We start from the raw sequence: 19,135 nt of genomic DNA, 5'->3' as shown, positions 1-19,135 counted from the left end.
GAAATGTGCTTCAATTTTTGTCGTTTGATATTGTGCAGGTACGCTCAGGACAGGAGAGGACGGTTTTGGAAATTGAGGCACCGACGTCCCAGACTCTCCCCATCATCGACATAGCTGTGTCCGATTTCGGCAATGGGAACCAGAAATTTGGTTTCCAAGTTGGCCCGGTTTGCTTCAATGGTTAACAATCTCAGGAAGGCATAAGAACGGGATTAATTTAATAGAAAGGAGCCTTGGACACTTTTTTACATGCAGGGAGAACAAAACTTTCAGGATCACATATTTAATTTGTACAGTAAACAATGTTTCATGGCTCAAACTACCACTCTTGCTCAAATGTTCATTCGGTTTGTATGTTACAGGTTCATTGTTGTTGTATGCTGCAGTGGCTCACTGTGGACCCACATGCTGTTACAAAGAGAAGGACACCTCTGTTGATGTCCTCATGGTTTTTTCTCTTCTTTTTTCTTCTTCAACACGTGTACTCTGCTCTGTTTTCTCTGCTTCTGTTTCAGTAATGACTTTGAAAAAACAATTTAGTTTTGTCACACACATCTATCTCCAGTCACCTGTAAGGGAATCAGGGTGGAGGAATGAATATTCTTAAACCTGACAGATGAAGATCATCCAGCATAATCCAATGAAGTAACTGAAACTGTCAGCATTCACAAATAGGTTCATATTAGTTTATTGTGTTCATCGCAAATATCTGATTGAAAAATCATAAAGAAGAAGCTGACTTTTAATTTGTGACACAGAGAATAATTCTGGCTACTGGAATCGGGTTTGATGATCATTCTTAGTGTTCCTAAGTACCACAAGGAAGGAGAAACATCTTTCATTTGTGTGGAACCTGTTACTGAGGAAAAACACTCATTGTTACTTATTTTAACCATTTAATCAGTTTGATGTTTACAATAAAGTCAAAGGACGAACAGTGATATTATAAGCTATTCAAAAGGAAAATAGTTTGCTATTAATTTAGGCTGCAGTGGAATGATGAACACATTGCAACAAACCTGATCTTATTTATTCTTTACTGCCTGCAGCCACTGAAAGTCTGAATCCAACAAAGAAAATAGACTTTGACCTACATTCATTCACATTCTCTTAACAGTGCTACAAATATTCTCCACTCCACTTTCTTAGTGATGAAAAACATAGATGTTTTAACAATTTTTCCAAGAAGGACATCAATAAGAGTTAGTGTGTTTTATAAAAATGTATTTCAATACAATTCAAATCTCATATTTGTGACTGTGTACAGTTTCAGATATTTTTTGTCGTTATCAAACCTCAATTTTTTGTTTTCTTTTGTTCTTTGTTTTGTTATACTTGTGTGGTTGTGATTGAGTTAAACACATTGCATTGATGAGCCACAACATTAAAACCACTTTCAAAATGAGTAACACCAACATTGATTCATAATTAATCAATGTTTTATCTTTTAGAATATCTTCTATCTTAAACTATCTGTATTAAACCCTGTTTGATGTCAAACGCCATGTCTGGTACGTCCTGATCAAGTATGTTTTCATTATCAGAATTGAAGTCTGAACTAAAAGTGAACTAAATTCAACTTCAGGTCCATGTTGTTAGTTCATCACAGGTCTGCAGTGTTAGCTATTAAGTAACAGACTAGTCATTCATTTTCTTAAATTTACAAGTATACATTCTCTAAAACAGTTTAGATGTTTTTCACCTTTTATAATAATTACTGTGAAAGACACTACAAAATACAACTTCCTGTTTATCTCTGTGATGTCACCTGTTCTGGGCTCTGTTCAGAAATCCTTAGAAAACTGCTTATACGAGGAAAATAATAGTCAATTTCATGACCAAAAAAATGCTAAGTTTTCAATGTTACAAAACAAGTCCTACAACTCACTCAGTCACAACATAGAAAAATGAAAACTCCAGTCAAACTCCATTCATAAACTAAGTCACAGGAGAGCCTGACATAAATCTTTTGTGAGTTTATTTAAGACTGTAACTTCAGGTGTTGAGTAAGATATATCTGTAGAAAAAAAAAGGTTTATTTTCAAATCATTATAACAGCTTCCTTCAGCTAACTAAGCTCATATTGCTGCAGCAGCTATGGAAAAAAAAAAGTATGTCACTGTTGAAAGGATATGATCAGAATGTCTTGGACCTACGGGGTCTATAAAAACCACTCATCACCTTGGATGTTTTACCCTTTGTATTACTTTAGCTACTTAATCAAAGGCAACAAAATTTGTTTTTTTGTGTTGAAGAAGTTTAACAACCCCTCACTCCTTGTGTAATATCAAAGTGGAAACTGATTTCTATATATGATTTATAAATATTCACCTCTTTCAAATCAGTATTTAATGAAAGCATATTCAGCTGCAATCTGAGTCTGTGTGGACAAGTCTCAGTCAGACTTGCACATCTGGATTCTGCAATGTTACTCTGTTCCTTCTTGCAAATCTCTTCAAGCTGTGTCAGGTTGTTTGGGGATTGGCTGTGAACGCCCTTTTTCCAGACCTGGCACAAATTCTCTATTGGATTGAGGTCTAAGCTTTGACTTGGCCACTCCTGAACATCCGCCTTGTTGTCTTCAAACCATTACTCTGGAGCTTTGGCTGGATTCTTTGGATCCCTGTCTTTCTGGAAAATAAATGTTGCCATAATTCTCCTATAAATGGAAGCAAATGATTCTTTAGAATTTCCCTATATTTTATTGTTTTCATTTTACCTTGTTCAGCCTTCAATTGCCTGCTGCCAAGAAGCCTCCCCACCATCAGGATTCCACAGTGTGTAGTGATTAGCAGTGTTTTGTGTCTGCCAAACATATAATGTTGTCTGATGGCTAAAAAGCTGCATTTGGTTTCATCTGACCAAAGAACGACCATGGAGTCTCATGTGCCTTTTGGAAAACTCTAGTCAAGCTTTTATATGAGTTTTCGTCAGCAGTGGCTTTCTCATACTCTGCCATAAAACTTTGAAAGGTGAAGAAGATGGTCAACAGTGGTTGTAATGCAGAGTCTCTCCCATCTCAGCTGCTAAAGCTTGTAGCTCTTTAAGTGTAGTCATGGTGACCCAGTGACTTCTCTCACTAGTCTAGTTTTTCCACATGCAGTCAGTTTGTGAGGATGGCCTGGTCTGGTCTCAGATTTAATGTGTAAAATATTCCTTCCAATTCTTGAGGATCAATTTAGCTGAACTCCAGGGACGGTTAACCACCTTAGAGATTTTGTTTGTATCCATCACTTGACTTATACTTTTCACTAACCTTTCCTCTGATTTGCTTGGGATATTCTTTTGTCTTCATGGTGTCATGGCAACCAGGAATTCCAATTAACAGGTGAATAGACCTTCTAGACACAGGTGCCTTTCTACTACAACCCCATGACACATAACTAACCCCTGTACTCAGGTGATCTCCACTCCACTCATTGTGAAACTACTAGCACCAACTGGCTGGACCACTGTTGAATTAGGTCAGTCGATTTAAAAGATTTGAGTATTTATTCATTTATTTTATGTTACACATTATTAATTTCACTTGGACATTAAAATATATTTTTGTATGTTGGTCAAAAAAGACAAGTTTTGTTGATTAATTTGAAGAAAAAAACAATAATAAGGGCAAAACATTTGAAACTCATTCTTAGCAAATGTCTAATCTTAAATCACTCAGATATTTGGAAAAAAAATATCTTGATTGCCTGGCAATGATTCAGCACAACACAAATTTCCTATATTCATTCCCTGAAACGCTAGACTTCTGTTAAAGAAAAGTCTTACAAATTATTAAGGCGGTGCTTTTAAAGTTGTGGCTGATCCACAGATTTTGGAGTGTAATATCATGGCGTTATTATATAGGTCCCCCTGGAATACAATTATATATATATATAGTTGTGAGGAAACATTGATGTTTGTCAATAATCAATGTTGTTCTTGGTATATTTGTTCGGAAACTGATTGTGTTTTAATAAAAGTACATAATGTACATTTAAATTATTATAATCCCATTTTTATCAAATTTAACATAAAAGCAAACAATAACTTTTATACAAATGGTGGAATCTGTTGCTTTTTGATATCCTGGAAAAAAATATGTTTTATTCATGTTTATATTCTGGTGTTGTCCTGTGATGGACTGGTGACTGTCCAGGGTGACCCCGACCCTCACCAGTTGGCCTCTGGAGATGGACACTAGCACCTCTCCTGACCTCACTTTTTAACTGCTTTTTATTAGCATTATTTCAGACATATGGCTATGTGATTATGTATTATGTTTCTTGTATAGTTTAACTGCTATTGTTTTATATCACACTTAATCATTTTCCAAGTTAGAAATGTTAGAAATCAGATTCACTGCCCCTTTGACAAGTAAATTCAATGTGACTAACCTTATTGTCATGTCATTCATACTTTAGTGCTAACAGTAGCCTCCAACCTGTTTACCTGCTCCATAAAATTAACATTTTATCACAGTTGTAAATATTCTTTGAGCATACCTGGTTCAGAACAAAAGACCAGGGAGACGTTCTGTGCAGTTTGGGGTGTCACCTGTAGGAGTAAAAAAACAATTTTCACTTTGTTCAATGTTCATACCTGGAGCAATTCTAGTTGGATTTTTTACCACTCTTCACAACACAAATTTCCTATATTCATTCCCTGAAACGCTAGACTTCTGTTAAAGAAAAGACTTACAAATTATTAAGACGGTGCTTTTAAAGTTGTGGCTGATCCACAGATTTTGGAGTGTAATATCATGGCGTTATTATATAGGTCCCCCTGGAATACAATTATATATATATATAGTTGTGAGGAAACATTGATGTTTGTCAATAATCAATGTTGTTCTTGGTATATTTGTTCGGAAACTGATTGTGTTTTAATAAAAGTACATAATGTACATTTAAATTATTATAATCCCATTTTTATCAAATTTAACATAAAAGCAAACAATAACTTTTATACAAATGGTGGAATCTGTTGCTTTTTGATATCCTGGAAAAAAATATGTTTTATTCATGTTTATATTCTGGTGTTGTCCTGTGATGGACTGGTGACTGTCCAGGGTGACCCCGACCCTCACCAGTTGGCCTCTGGAGATGGACACTAGCACCTCTCCTGACCTCACTTTTTAACTGCTTTTTATTAGCATTATTTCAGACATATGGCTATGTGATTATGTATTATGTTTCTTGTATAGTTTAACTGCTATTGTTTTATATCACACTTAATCATTTTCCAAGTTAGAAATGTTAGAAATCAGATTCACTGCCCCTTTGACAAGTAAATTCAATGTGACTAACCTTATTGTCATGTCATTCATACTTTAGTGCTAACAGTAGCCTCCAACCTGTTTACCTGCTCCATAAAATTAACATTTTATCACAGTTGTAAATATTCTTTGAGCATACCTGGTTCAGAACAAAAGACCAGGGAGACGTTCTGTGCAGTTTGGGGTGTCACCTGTAGGAGTAAAAAAACAATTTTCACTTTGTTCAATGTTCATACCTGGAGCAATTCTAGTTGGATTTTTTACCACTCTTCACAACACAAATTTCCTATATTCATTCCCTGAAACGCTAGACTTCTGTTAAAGAAAAGACTTACAAATTATTAAGACGGTGCTTTTAAAGTTGTGGCTGATCCACAGATTTTGGAGTGTAATATCATGGTGTTATTATATAGGTCCCCCTGGAATACAATTATATATATATATATATATATATATATATATATATATATATATATATATATATATATATATATATATATATATATATATATATATATAAAAGGGTGATCTTGGTCAGTTAAAGATGGAGTCCTTTTCTGTCTTTTTAAAAATTCCCTGCGTTGTGGTGCCTTTTTTTATTATTCTGCCATTGTCTGTACTTTAATATATTCTGTTATTAGTCACCATGATAGATAACACAACAAATGAAACAAGGCACTGACCTTCTCTAATCACGCAAACATCTTCAATTCCCCAGATGAACTCCTTCTACTTTGCATTAAAAGCAATTTATCTTTTCCCTGAATTTAATCTGAGATGATTGGCTCCGATAATTTACAGGAAAAAGAAGGAGCAGTTAGAGCGGCAGCTGAAAAGAAGAAGCCAACACACACACTGAGGATGTAGGTACGTGGAGCCTGGACTGACACGATGAATTGAATCAGTATATGCTTTCATCAAATATGACATTCTATTTTCTGTAATTGCCACAGCATGCATAACATAAAAAATGTATTGCTCACACGTGACTGTTGATGTTACAATCATCAGAAAATGGAATGATTGGAAACAAGACGTTAAACTGAGCTCTGAAGGTCAGATTTGTTGCTAAAAATCCAGATGTGAACAAATGAAGCACTAAAAAGTAAGACTACTTTCATTTGTTCTGGAGCAAGATGGGGGAATGGTGACCTCTGGATGACCTAGACTCATTTTTAATATCTCAGAAACCAAAGCAGCACAAACAAAGTACTAAGCGCTCATTCTTCTATTTTCTGTTATTTTTCATGCAGATGGAGTGTCAGCTTCATTCAACTGAAAATGTTCTACTATTAACAGAAGTTATTGGTTTTGAACCAAAGCATATGAAGAATAAACTGTTAGTCCATCACTTGATCTGGATGGCATTAAGATGGCCGCTTATAATAAAGTAAAACTCTTTCATTTTTGATCAGGATATGGAATTTAATCTTATATTAGACAGGTTTCTATGAATTTTTTTTCTTCATAATGGTGGTTACTAGAAGTAGAATTTTAGAATTTCAGATGTTTTAGTTACCTCAGCTTTACGCTTTAACTAAATCAATAAAAAAAAAAAATCTCAACTAAGCATCATGTCTGAGCTGGACTCATGTCTGGTGCAGCTGAACCAGATGTTTCCTGTCTGAAAAATCTGAAGGACGACTCTTCTATGTGTCCGCCCCTGTGGCCAGTGATACAACCAACAACTGACTTCAAACCAGCCCTGCTTCCAAAAGGAACCACAGCTCTCAGGGTGCCAGGGAGCAGGGTAGGACTGGGCTCTAAGTGCTAATGCACAAACCCTGAACCCAGGTTTGAACCCAGGCTCGGCCTTCACCAAGTCAACACAACAATGCTTTGGATTATGCCATTAACCGGCATCCAATTTGCGTAGCACTGAGAAATAGTTTGTATGATGAGGTCATCAGACTCACAGTTCCACTAGGTTTTTGCTAATTGCTGCTGCAGCTAGTCTAAAGGAGCTGTATTAGGGAAGCGTGGGGGTGGGTTGCTCTGAGAAGCAAATGTTTAGCTTGAGACTACAACAGCTCTGAGGAGGAGCTGTAGTCTAACCCTAACCCTAACCCTCCTCAGAGCTCCCAGTTTGCTTGCTCCCTAAGCAACAGTTTGTGGGAGCAAGCAAATGGAGATTGAAGGATCATCGAATCCCAGGTCTGCTTTTGATTCAGGGGAACATTTTAACATTATATAAATCTCAAACAAGTTGATTTTTATATAATTACCCCCACTGTAAACTAAATTATATGGATAAATGGTGTAAATCTTAGAGTCCAGATGTTTATAGGCAATAAAGTTGTTTCCTTGTACATCAAGCATGCTTGAGTCTTCACTCCACAAGATCTTTGCCTCTCTAAACAACTTGGGAGGTGGTGAAGTCGTGCCAGAAACTTTTGAATTTCAGTTTCTAGCAAAGGTGGTAAACATAATCCATCTGGCCATATTAATATAACAAGGATTCAACCTTTTCTCCAATTCTTCCCTCTCTGCATTTCTTCTCCAACTCTGAGACACGTTCTGTCTGCAGTCAATGCTTGAGTGACATCATTATGCAGCCAAGTCCCAGACTCTGCCTGAGGCAATTCACAGTTAGTCTATAACGTCTGGATGTGCAGTCTGCAAAGAAGGACAGAAATGGACAGTGATTGATCCGTCTGACACTCTGCAGCCGGTGTTGATTCTTCAGGATTCTTCCAATATTGATTCATCGCTTCAGTCGTTATACATGTTTTGATTAAACTTCATTTTATTGTAATTATGATGTTCATGAATAATAAACGTTAAACACCAGAGATCTTGAACATTAATTACTGGAGGTTTTGTGATGTGTAAGTCAGCATGCAAGTAAGACGTTTGTTCATGTTTGTTCAAAATGTTTGTTCACTATTAAAGTACATGTTCTTTTGTTCCATGTTTCTTTTCTTCTAAAATCAAGAAGTAACTATAAATTTATATTTATAAAATATGAATATAAATATAAATATATTCCTCTAGATTTTGTAACCGATGTTTGTAAAATTCTAGCCCCTATTAGCCAAGAGCCCAGTTTTAAATTTTGCTCAGTTGCTAACATTTGTCCATGACATAATGATGCACCAGTTCAACACTATGACGCTTAACACACATGGCCTGCTCTTTAAAAAAATACATAATCCACTTCAAAGAGAGAAAAGCCGAGCTGAACAGTTGGATGCTAGTTCCATATTCAATATTTGCGTGACCAACATAGACTGACCAGCTTCATTTACTTCCTCCATTGTCATTGTTAAAACAGGCAGGCTACAATTCTAAAATATCGCTGAAAATCAATGTCATCATTCACCACTCTTTCTGTTCTGATTGGTCCAGTCAAAAATCAACTGGAGACAATCCAAGTGAAAGGGAGAAATCTCAGACTGTGATGGAAGCAAGACTTTTTTTGAGAGGAATTGCACAGGAAGGCAATGGCCTTCTAGAAAAGAAACCACTGAATGTCACATGATCAATAAACCCTTCCCAGACCTGCTATTGCTGCTTGGCAGAACAAACTGTTAGTCAGCTGACAGGTGGGCGTTGGTGTTTGTTTGGCATCAGTTTGGCTCCTGCTGTGGCTGCTGGATGAAGAATTGGCATTGTAAACAGAACTGAGCAGCAATGGCTCTTCAAAATCCATTACAACATGTAGCCATATCTTTGACTTTGTTTTTGTTTGTATGTTTGTAGCAGTATTTGACTAAGTTTAGCTATTTAAAATCTTTTGTTTTGTCTCCTAGATAAATCTGAGGTTTTGAAAAGAAAGAAAACCACAAAACACTCTGAAACAAAGTCTGGAACAGACATTTGAACTGAAAACTGGGACTGCAGATGAACTGATCTGAACATTTATTATTTTGAATTATTCAATCAAATATCTTTGTTAATGTGCAAACTTGCCGAAACAGGGGTCGAGTTATTATTTCCCTCAACCTCTGTCTCTACTCCAATAATCATAGACATTATTTGGATTTAAGCTTTAAATTCAAATTCAATTCATTTCAATTCAAAAATACTTTATTCATACAAAAGGGAAATTAAATGTTGTTGTAACTTTTTAAATTAAATATGTATTAAGTGCCACTAAATTAGCAGAAATTGTACAGTTATTTCTACAGTTGAATGGTAAATACTGTATTTGTGTATTTTTATGGAAAGGTTGAATAAATCTCAACAAAATATTATATTGTTTCCTCAAATAAAAAAACAAAACAAAACATAGACTTTTTTTCAAAAATATTATTTAAATTTGGATAATTTTCAATTTAACTGAAAACAAAATATTTTTATTTACTTGTGATGGTCTTATTTTTTTAACTTATTAATAGACAACCAGTTATTTCACTATTGTGGGATGGTGCAGTCACAGGTTCTGCAGGTTATTGAGCTTTAAAAACTCAAACAATAGCATCTGTTTTGTTCTGTTCTGTCCTTTGTAAATATATTATCTCATGAAAATGCAAATATTGAGTTACAAGAATTGGTGACCATAAATACTCTGAAAATGTTTGAACCCCTCAGCTGTCTTGTTAGCTCTGTTTAGTCTCCACACCTCTTGAAAATCATCTAAGTGTGTCTAGTTGAAATATTCATGTTGGTTCTTATTTGCTGAAAGACAACGTATTTATAATCCATGTGTATCCTGTAGAGTTTTTTTTTTTACTGAGATCAGACACAGCAATCTTGTTTCTGCTGAAGAGAACAAATGCTTTATGAAGTACTTATAGTGAGTTAGTTGAATTGTCAACAAGTAAAAGATACCTTCAAACATTAAACCTGGAGCAAATAAGATGGCAATTATAAAATGTTAAGATGTACCGGCTAAGGTCAGGTTTATCAGCTGTTCACTACTGTCTGTCGTCTTTGCTTGTCTCTTCTGGTAGCAAAATATTAAACATTCAGCAATTGCCTCACTGATATGATAATATTGCAGCAGTTTTAAGCATGTACCACACACACGGTTATCCCAGGGATAAACGTGAGGCTGTTGCCCAGTGGTCACCGAGAGAGGAAGTCACCATGGACAAGTTTCCAGTCCATCACTGGATAGTTATTTTAAAAAAACCATTTCAGCAAATTTGATCTATTTTTTACCTAAGGATATGTTTTCTGCCAAATGTACTTTATTTATATATAATCAAAATCACTTTTTCCAGAATAAAACTTCTTTCTCCTTTTTTTCTAAATTGAAACCTTAGACTAATCGTAGAGTCATTAACTCAACTGAAATGGCATATGTTATTATTATTGTTAGTTTTGAGGAATTGTGTTGCCCATAGTAACTCAGGAGAGCCACAGTTGATCATGGGTGTATTTTACTGTTTTTATACAAATATGACCACATGGTGGCAGAGCTGCGTCAGTTTGTGAAGCTTGTGCCATAATTCTCAGATGAGGATAAGTCAATCCTAAGCATTGTGCATTCATTCCATCATGTACTAAAGAAGAAAAGCGAGGGCAAACAGAAAGGAAAAGATAAGCATTCAATGACAACACCTGGACAAGAAAGGAACATCTTAGTTCAAACAAGTGAGAAAAATATAAAAATACAAATAAGAGGGATATTAAAAAAGTGGAAAAATAAATGCTATTTTTAATGGGGACTGTTATATTTCCCACTGAGATTCTTTTGTTAATTCTGCATCTTCGATGATCAAGTTGAAAGAACAAGGACGAGTCTGTAAACGATGGAGGGGTGTCTGCAGAGAGGGATCGGAGAGAGAGAGGGAGCAAAGAGTGGATAAAACCGAACAGCAGCTCTGGCTCAGTCACAACTCCTCAGTGCCAGACAAAGGCAGCAGCCCAAAACCCACACACACATTTAAAGAAAAAACCCAGACTGTTTCAGGAAGAATCTCCTGCATTCTGAGCTGAGTTTTGGATGCTCTGACTTGCCTTTACCTCTGGAGCTGATTGTGTATCAGGATTTATTCTCTAACTTGGGACTGTTGTTGGACTTCAGCAGTGGGAAAAATCTCCATTGGATTTCCTTTCCTGTCTTGTGGCTGCACACAATGCTTCACTCGTAGTTCAGTGAGGCATAGCTACCTGCTGGTTTTAGGATGACTGCTACCAACACTTTGATGCTGCAGAGTTTCTTGTAATTGTGTGAATGTGTGTGTATCAGGATGACTGTTCCAATGCTCAAGATTGGTGCTGTGCTCAGCACCATGGCTATGGTAACTAACTGGATGTCCCAGACTTTGCCGTCGCTCGTTGGACTCAATGGAACCATCATCTCCCCTGATGGCACACACGAACGGATCATCAGTGTATGTATCCCTTGTTTTTCTAAATAACATATTCAATGATATTTTATCAACTAAAGTGATGAACCTTGATGAATCTTTTAAGAAATAATTTACCTTCTAACTTCTAACTAATGTGCAAAAGATTTTTTTGGGCGACTTCTTTCTTTTATGTCTTTTGAAATTTCTCAGTGATGGATCAAACGCTTTCTCCTTCTGTTTCCTCCATGCAAATACTTGCATAAGTTCTCTGTGGTGGCATGCTTTGTTGTTAATGAGACTAAGACAAATGTCTGCCTTTTAAATGGGGAGGAAAAACCCAAAAGGAAATCTAGTTTCATATCTGAAAGTATTTATTCTGGACGCACATTTTCTTTCTTTTTGTAAGAGAAAAAATAGATTCTAACAAAAACTAAAATGCAAAGCAGAATCAGAAACCCTATTCAGAAATTGAAAAAGCTTTAAGAGATGTAAATTAGCAAACTAGATAGTGCAAATGAGTAAATATGTCTCCTCCTGGACCATATGCACATTATGAAGCCACTGATTCACAAAGAAAATTAAACGGCTTAGTAGGATTGCTCTGTCTTAGACTTGCTAGTGTGATATTTCTCCTGTGAAGGGAGAAAAGGGGAAGGAATGTGACTCACCCATGGGACAACCAGCGGATTGGTTACCCTGGCAACACCCTGGCAGCCCTAATGTGTAGATGCTGGTCCACTGCACACATGGGAGTCTTACTTAATGGTAGTCTTACTGTGCATATTCATCACTTTTTCTCCGTGGTCGAGCTTTTCCTCATCTGTTTACAGAATCACAAACTCAAGATGTGCTACATTTAAGGTGGACATCAAGTGTGGATGTAGAGCTTCTTGTGTGTATTTGTCTCCAAAAATAAATGTGGATGAATAGGATGTCTTCAGAAGTGATGAATACACAACTGAGTGTGTTTTCGTGTTTGGAGCCTTTGACTTGGCTCTTCCTCGTCTGCTGCATGGCAGCACTTTGCAAGTTCAGCAAAGTACAAGCGGTCTTGTGAAAGCGGACGCCCACACACCAACAGATGGAGTCATTATGGCTGCGAAGCAGGTTGAGAGTGTATTTGTTCAAGGTTTATTGACAGAAACCAAAAGTTGTTGTGTTCTCTGCAAACCTGAATTTGTAATTTTTTATACTTGACTGCACATGGAGAGCAGTTATACTAGTTCTATGCAAATGTAAGGAATATATTTTAAGCTGGATGTGAAGTCAAAGAATTGCTTATGTAAACATGAAAGTTATTAAGATTGAGTTTGCATGGCAGTTAAAGAAAAGTCATTATTTCAAGCATGCTGTCTGAGCATTTTTTAAATCACATTTTGTTCATTCAATATTATTACAATTTGACTAAATCTATTATTTTCAGTGAATTTTGAAAGAACATTTTCCTTTCAGTCTTTATTGTACTGCTGAATCTCAGTACAAAATATTTTTTAATCAATCACATTTTATAGATCCCTGTGACAAAGTGGTACAGTTTATGTTCACCACTTGTCCCTTATATTTTCTCATTCACTTATTTTTATAGTTGGTTATAATAATTAATGTAAACATTGCAATGTTGCTTTACTTACTATCCCGGGTTTGTTTGTGTTAGCATTATGTTGCAGGATCCATCTATGTTTAGGTTGGTTATTATTTCTGGATTGTGGGTTGAATTTGTTTCAAGGTGTATTTATTTTTTCTTTGTACTCACCATCATTTGTCCTTGTAGATCTGCAGGAGTGTGGGAGGGGCCGACCCAGTACTTCCTGATTAAGTGGCTGGATGATGTCAGTGATTACCTTATTGGGTTCTACCAATTAGAGGGTTTTTCTTGTGTATTGCTTTGTTTGTTTTTCTTTAAAAATAATCTTTTGAGTTATTTTGGATTATGTAACTTATTTTGCAGATAATTTCATTATGTAGGAGTTTGTAAATTGATTTGTAGTTTTGGTGTTTCTTTGTTTAGATTTTGTTTGTTTGACCTGTTCCTTGGTGGCTGTGTCCAATCAAGCACAGGTGTGGTGCCAAGTTTGTATAAAAACAGTGAGTTTGAATGCTGGGAGAGAAGTCTGAGAAATGACTGAATAAAAAAATATAACTGGAAGAAACTGAAGCAGTGGCTGGTTCTGATTTTCTGCTCACCTCTGATCCTTGAGCCTATACTACTTTACAATCCCACAGGGACATTACATTAACATTTCTGTAATTCAGTTAAAAAATTCAGCCTCTTATATATTTATTGGACACAATCATACTTGATTGGTTATTTTTTGTTGATTTTACAGGTAATAAAACTCAGCCAATAAAATTCCTGTAAGTAAGTTTCTCAGAAAGGTGGATTTATACATGACAGAAATATTACATGATTACCCAGTTATTGGGTTTCGTTAGAGAAAAAACTTTTGAAACGAATTTGAATAATGAGCCAAACTTAATGCTGGTGCCTATCTCCAGCTGTCCAACAGGCCAGAGGCGGGGTACACCCTGGACAGGTCGCCAGTCCATCACAAGGGATAATAATTTTAAAAAATGTTATTTCTTAAAATGTATAAAAGGTAAATTAATAATTTTAATTGCATGATATCAGTAACATGGTTTTTGGGGGAATACCTGGAATATGAAATGATGAAAACTTTTAATAACAAAGATATTGCAAAAAAACAAAGAACAAAAAAATACCTCTCTGGGTCAAAGAAGACCCACTTGCACATCAATGCTGGTGTTAAGAGGATCCTCCTCACCCACAGTTCAAAACAGATCAAGCAGATGGTTCAGAGCCAGTTTCTAAATGTGACTGATGTGTGTCTAACTTCTGGAAAAATACTTACTGTCTTTATTAAACCTATCAAAAACACTTTTATTAATTTATTTGTTCATGAGTATTCTCGTAAAATCTCAGATTTTTACATGTATGAGTTGGAAAACAGGAGAAATACAAAACTTTAATTTATGCACATTTATTGACTAATATTTACAAATTTAGATGTCTACGCATGCATTTTTAAATGACAATAATCATACCAAATGCATAACTGCTTGTGTTTCCATAGCAACTAAAACAAACAAGAACCTGACGAGTTGTTTGACATCATCATGTTGATGAGAACCTCTATGTTCTCATCAATGATGTCATAAGAGTTCAAAGAGATACAAGAATACAAGAATTCTCAGTTTGCTTCTCAACTTGGTTGGAGGTAGATCGATTCCAGAGAGACGACTTCAAACTGATTTTACAAACCATTTTAACTGTTCACCAAGTCAAGAGGATTTTTGATATTGATGGGACCTTGGATTTCTTGTTACAACGGGAGTTGAAAAGTTGTTAGGATAGAGCATAAGAGGCAAAGACGTTTTAGTAGAGAGCTCTGAGGATGAGAGATCAAAATACTTTGGTTTGGACATTGAACCCTGAAGACCAAAAGGACATGGAAGATTCCTCTAAGGATGAGAAAGTTCACTTTGAAAACACAAATGCTGGAAATGTGTGGATACATTTTGAAGAAATCAACTAACTCTTTGCCAACACAGACATTACAAAAAAGTGTCTTTACCAGTCTTCCCAAAAACATAAAGGACCTGGATGTGAAACCAAGCTTTGACAGCAAGAAAATTGTGACAAATTTTGAAGAAATCTTTGAGGATTCATCATTAGAAGAATCCTCTTCAGCAGAAGAAAACTCACAAGATGAAATTCAAAATGACACAGATAATTTCGGCAATGTGGATGTTCATGAGCCGACCATGTAGTTTGGTAGATTTCCCAACTCATTCTTCAACTGTTGGATGAATGCTACAACACATAGCATTATGAACTTGATTATTACCAGAAGGTTTGTGGCTCAGCATTTGAATTTTTTCAGAGACTCCATTGTTTGTGAGGTTTTTCTTTACAGCAATGCAACATTCAGGAAGATATTTCCCCCCAGATGAAGTCTTTGCAGTTCAGAATGAAATAATTGAAACACTGAAGATGTAGGATGTAGTAAATTGGGACAAGCCAGGAGTCTTTTTGTTTTATGTGTCAGACTATCTGACCCAATATGGCATTAACACAGACTGTGAGCTGTACACAGCTGACTATTGTGGACAATGTCCGAGGTCTTCATGTATTATTTGTAAAGTTGGTCCTGTCATTCCTCTACCAAAGGAACAACGAGACACTACAACTACTCTTCTAAACTATTAAATGTGTGGAATTGCAAACTGTTGTGATACCTTCAACTCCAACATAAAGACACTTTTTAAATGACACTGATGTGATGATACTGATTGTCCCATGGTCAGACAGTCTAGATGATTTAAGATATCCTGTGATTCCTGACCCAGTCTTTGAAATTCCTGTAAAAACTGTAATTAAGTTGTACCATCTGTCCTCAGTCATTTTCTGATGACAAGCAGCGACTTTTCACACTAACAGCCTTTACACATATCTGATGTGTGGACAACTGGTGTTTAAGGCGGAGGATGACCGGGTATCACTTTCAAATATCGACCGTGAAGCTGACATTTTCCATAATGGGTACATCTACAGCTATGAAAAGACCACAGAAGGACAGGACAAATTTAAATGTTGGGCTCAAAGTGACCACTGACCAACTACAAAGATAGTGCTTCAGACACATTTTGGAGGAAGTAGGTGGAACATGGCCCGCACAGAGTCGGCCATGTTCCCCTCCTCCATCATTGAGGCGGCTTATCAAAGTTATGGCCACAAGGTTGTCAGTGCCTGTTTTGGGGGGCAACCCTAGAATCAGCTCATGGGCACCAGAAGGGAGGGATACTGTCAAGATGAAGATAGTGACCTATCGGATGTTTTTGGCCTGTGGGACCAGAAGCAGCTGATGGGAACAGACAATTTGACAAAGTGAGAGTTTACCAGGACTCGAAAGCAAGCAACAACTACGGTCACACAAAGCAGTTAAACAGATTTATTGAAAGTGCGAAGTGTAACATTTAAGTAACCAGCCAGAACCCAATACACAGTCAAGACAAGAGGTAATAGTCAAATATTTATTTAAAAATAAATTGATGATGTTGGAGGGGTTCCACAGGGTGTGGTTGTAGGTCTGGAACACAAAAACAGAAGTGAGAGTCATGACTGGATGAAAAGAACAGATAAAACACAAAAAGAGATTTATCAGGTAAGGGGATCCACAGGGGTCAAGAGTCCAGCCTTGGGAGGGTTGAGAGAGTGGAAACTCGAAGGGCTTAGGGTCTTAGGGGGATTCACTAACGACAGACAAATATCCACCAACCAGGTCTCAGGAGTCAAAACGGTCCAGGGTCAGGCAGAGGAGGGTCTCAGGCAAGGAAAATCCAATATTCAGTTTGCTAGAGGCAGGCAAGTTTCAGCAACAGGGGGTCAGAAACTCTTCTCAAAGCTGAAAGGGGCTAGGCAAACAGTGGTCAAAAACAGGCAGGATCTGAAACGAGGAACTTCTTGGACTTGAAACAAGGCTGTGACTGGGACAACAGATGATCTCACACTGAGCAGGTAATGAGCAGCTGTTTAAATAGAGATCAGCACAGTACGGGTGAGGGCAATGAGTAATCAGCCTGAGGGAGGGAGAGTAAGCAGCACAATGAAGGTACAGCTGAAATCATTACATCAAAGTGTAATGGAGAGAGAATGTAGAGGTTTTGATCTGAGGTAGCAGAGAGGGACCGGACCAGAGGAGGAACTGAGAAAGAGATGAGTGGTTAGACTGGGGAGTAAATGTGGGAGAGAATGATAAAGTAATACTGTATCGACTTCAGCCTGAAGATCAAGGTGAGCAGAGGTGAGTACATGGGTTCTACAGCAGGTGATGCGGTTGTTGGTGCTTCCTGTGGATGAGTCTCATCAGGAGACTGAGGATGGACAGGCAACAGTCTAAGGTGGTTGAGGAGTTATCCAGGAGTTGGGCCTAGAAGAGCAGCAAGGAGAAGGAAGGGATGGAGTAATCCAGATGATTATGAGAGTCAGAGAGTGGTCAGTAGTGATGGGTCCGGCAACACCGATGAGTCGGCACATGCGTCAAGCCCATAGATCGAACCCCATGTAGGTGCGCTTATCGCTTTCAGCAAATCAAGTGACCGATACGAGAACTGTTTCGAAATGACACTGATGCGCCAAACCATGTTCATAAGGAAGCAAAACTGTCAACAGGATGCATTTGCCAAAAGAATTATTGATCTTTTATGGTACAGCGTCAACTATGGAGCAGCCTTAAGGCAAAAGAAAGGTTTCCTCAGTGTGGGACCATTTTTATCTTACCTCGGAAAATAAGGTTGTTTTCATTTTGTTGTTTAATTCGGCTCTTTTCAGTTTCTACTTGATATACCTGAAACCAAATTCAGCTGAAATTGACTCTTAGTTTACTTTCATATTATGTTTTGAAGGTTAAGTGTCGCATATGTTTGACAGAAGTGTCTTGTATAAATAAATCCATCTCCTAATGCTGAGGCATTATAGGGCCTGGCATGAGAATGAAGGATAAACTCAGGTATACAGCCGTTCTACAAATTACTCAGTTGCTTTTAATAAATTATTTCATATAAATGTATTGTTTACTTCATTTTTAACCATCAAGCTTCGAGAAAGCAGATGCTGGATGAGGCTCTACTGAATTTCATTGTCAAGGATTGCCAGCCTCTCAGCATTGTGGAGAGTGAAGGGTTCAAGGAACTGGTTCAAGTCCTTAGGGGGGACCTGAACCAGTCCCCATATGTTTTGCCAACCAGAAAGGTTTGTGCGGAAATTATCTAAAGTAGGAGTATATGATTTATTTAATCTTTAATTTAAATATATTGATTTGCTTTTGGTTTGACTTGGTATAATTTTTCAGACCATCAAATAAATGGTGGCCAAAAACTATGAGGAGGAACGGGAATGACTGAAAATGGAAGTACAGCAAGCTGTGGGAGTGAATATAACGGCTAAAGTAGACATCTGTGAACATGGAGGCTTATTTGGCTCTTACCTGTCACTACATTCATGAACATTTACAGTTATGTATATCTGTGTTGGGAGTGCAATACTTTCCACAAAGTCACGGTGCTGACAATTTGGCCCAAGTCAAAAGAGTACTCAATGAGGTGCCAACACGCTGGAACAGCACATATGAAATGCTGCCAAAGCTACATGTTGAGAAGGAACCAGTGTGGGTATCTCTGGCCTCTCTAAAAACAGATTTGACTCCACTTACAGCTGATGACCACACCATCATAGGAGAAACACTTCTTGTGCTTGCTCCTTTCTATCAAGATATAGTGGAGTTGTCTGAAGAGAGGCGAGTGTCAGGGTCCAAGGTCATCCCAACGACGAAAATGCTCTATCTTGCACTAGAGCGTAATGCATCAACCTTGCTCTCCCAGGCAGCCATACACCTACATGAACACCTGAAGCATTGAGTCACAGACACTGCTTCCAATCTGGAGTCAAAAAGTTTGTTGACCCTAGCAACACTTCTAGACCCCAGATTTAAATCACTTGGTTTCCACAGTTCCTCCAAAGGCAATGATGCCATCAGCAAACTGTGGTCAGAATGTGCGTCTATGATCAGCCGCAAAATGAGCCCCAGCTGGGACTGTCTTCAGAACAACTGTCTGC

At 37.2% G+C, this 19,135-nt stretch overlaps 2 protein-coding genes across 2 annotated transcripts in view; both read left to right on the top strand.

Moving 5' to 3' along the window:
* LOC106908231 (uncharacterized) overlaps nucleotides 1-4,956 on the top strand; it is a 33,905-nt gene extending 28,949 nt beyond the window's left edge. Inside the window, exon 62 of the mRNA XM_014974275.2 lies at nucleotides 39-4,956. Coding sequence (XP_014829761.2) covers nucleotides 39-185 — 147 coding nt within the window. The 3' untranslated portion in view covers nucleotides 186-4,956. The remainder of the gene's footprint in view (nucleotides 1-38) is intronic.
* Nucleotides 4,957-11,078: 6,122 nt separating this feature from the next.
* Nucleotides 11,079-19,135, top strand: part of LOC106908208 (noelin-2-like) — a 39,201-nt gene continuing 31,144 nt past the window's right edge. The window contains exon 1 of the mRNA XM_014974243.2: nucleotides 11,079-11,544. Within this exon, the coding sequence (XP_014829729.1) occupies nucleotides 11,401-11,544 (144 nt within the window). The 5' untranslated portion in view covers nucleotides 11,079-11,400. The remainder of the gene's footprint in view (nucleotides 11,545-19,135) is intronic.

Source organism: Poecilia mexicana, unplaced genomic scaffold (genome assembly GCF_051168715.1).
Source record: "Poecilia mexicana isolate PSO_F unplaced genomic scaffold, ASM5116871v1 scaffold_2, whole genome shotgun sequence".
NCBI classification, from domain to species: Eukaryota; Metazoa; Chordata; class Actinopteri; order Cyprinodontiformes; family Poeciliidae; genus Poecilia; species Poecilia mexicana.
The sequence above is the reverse complement of the archived record's forward strand: the minus strand, read 5'-3'. Positions and strand labels throughout refer to the sequence as shown.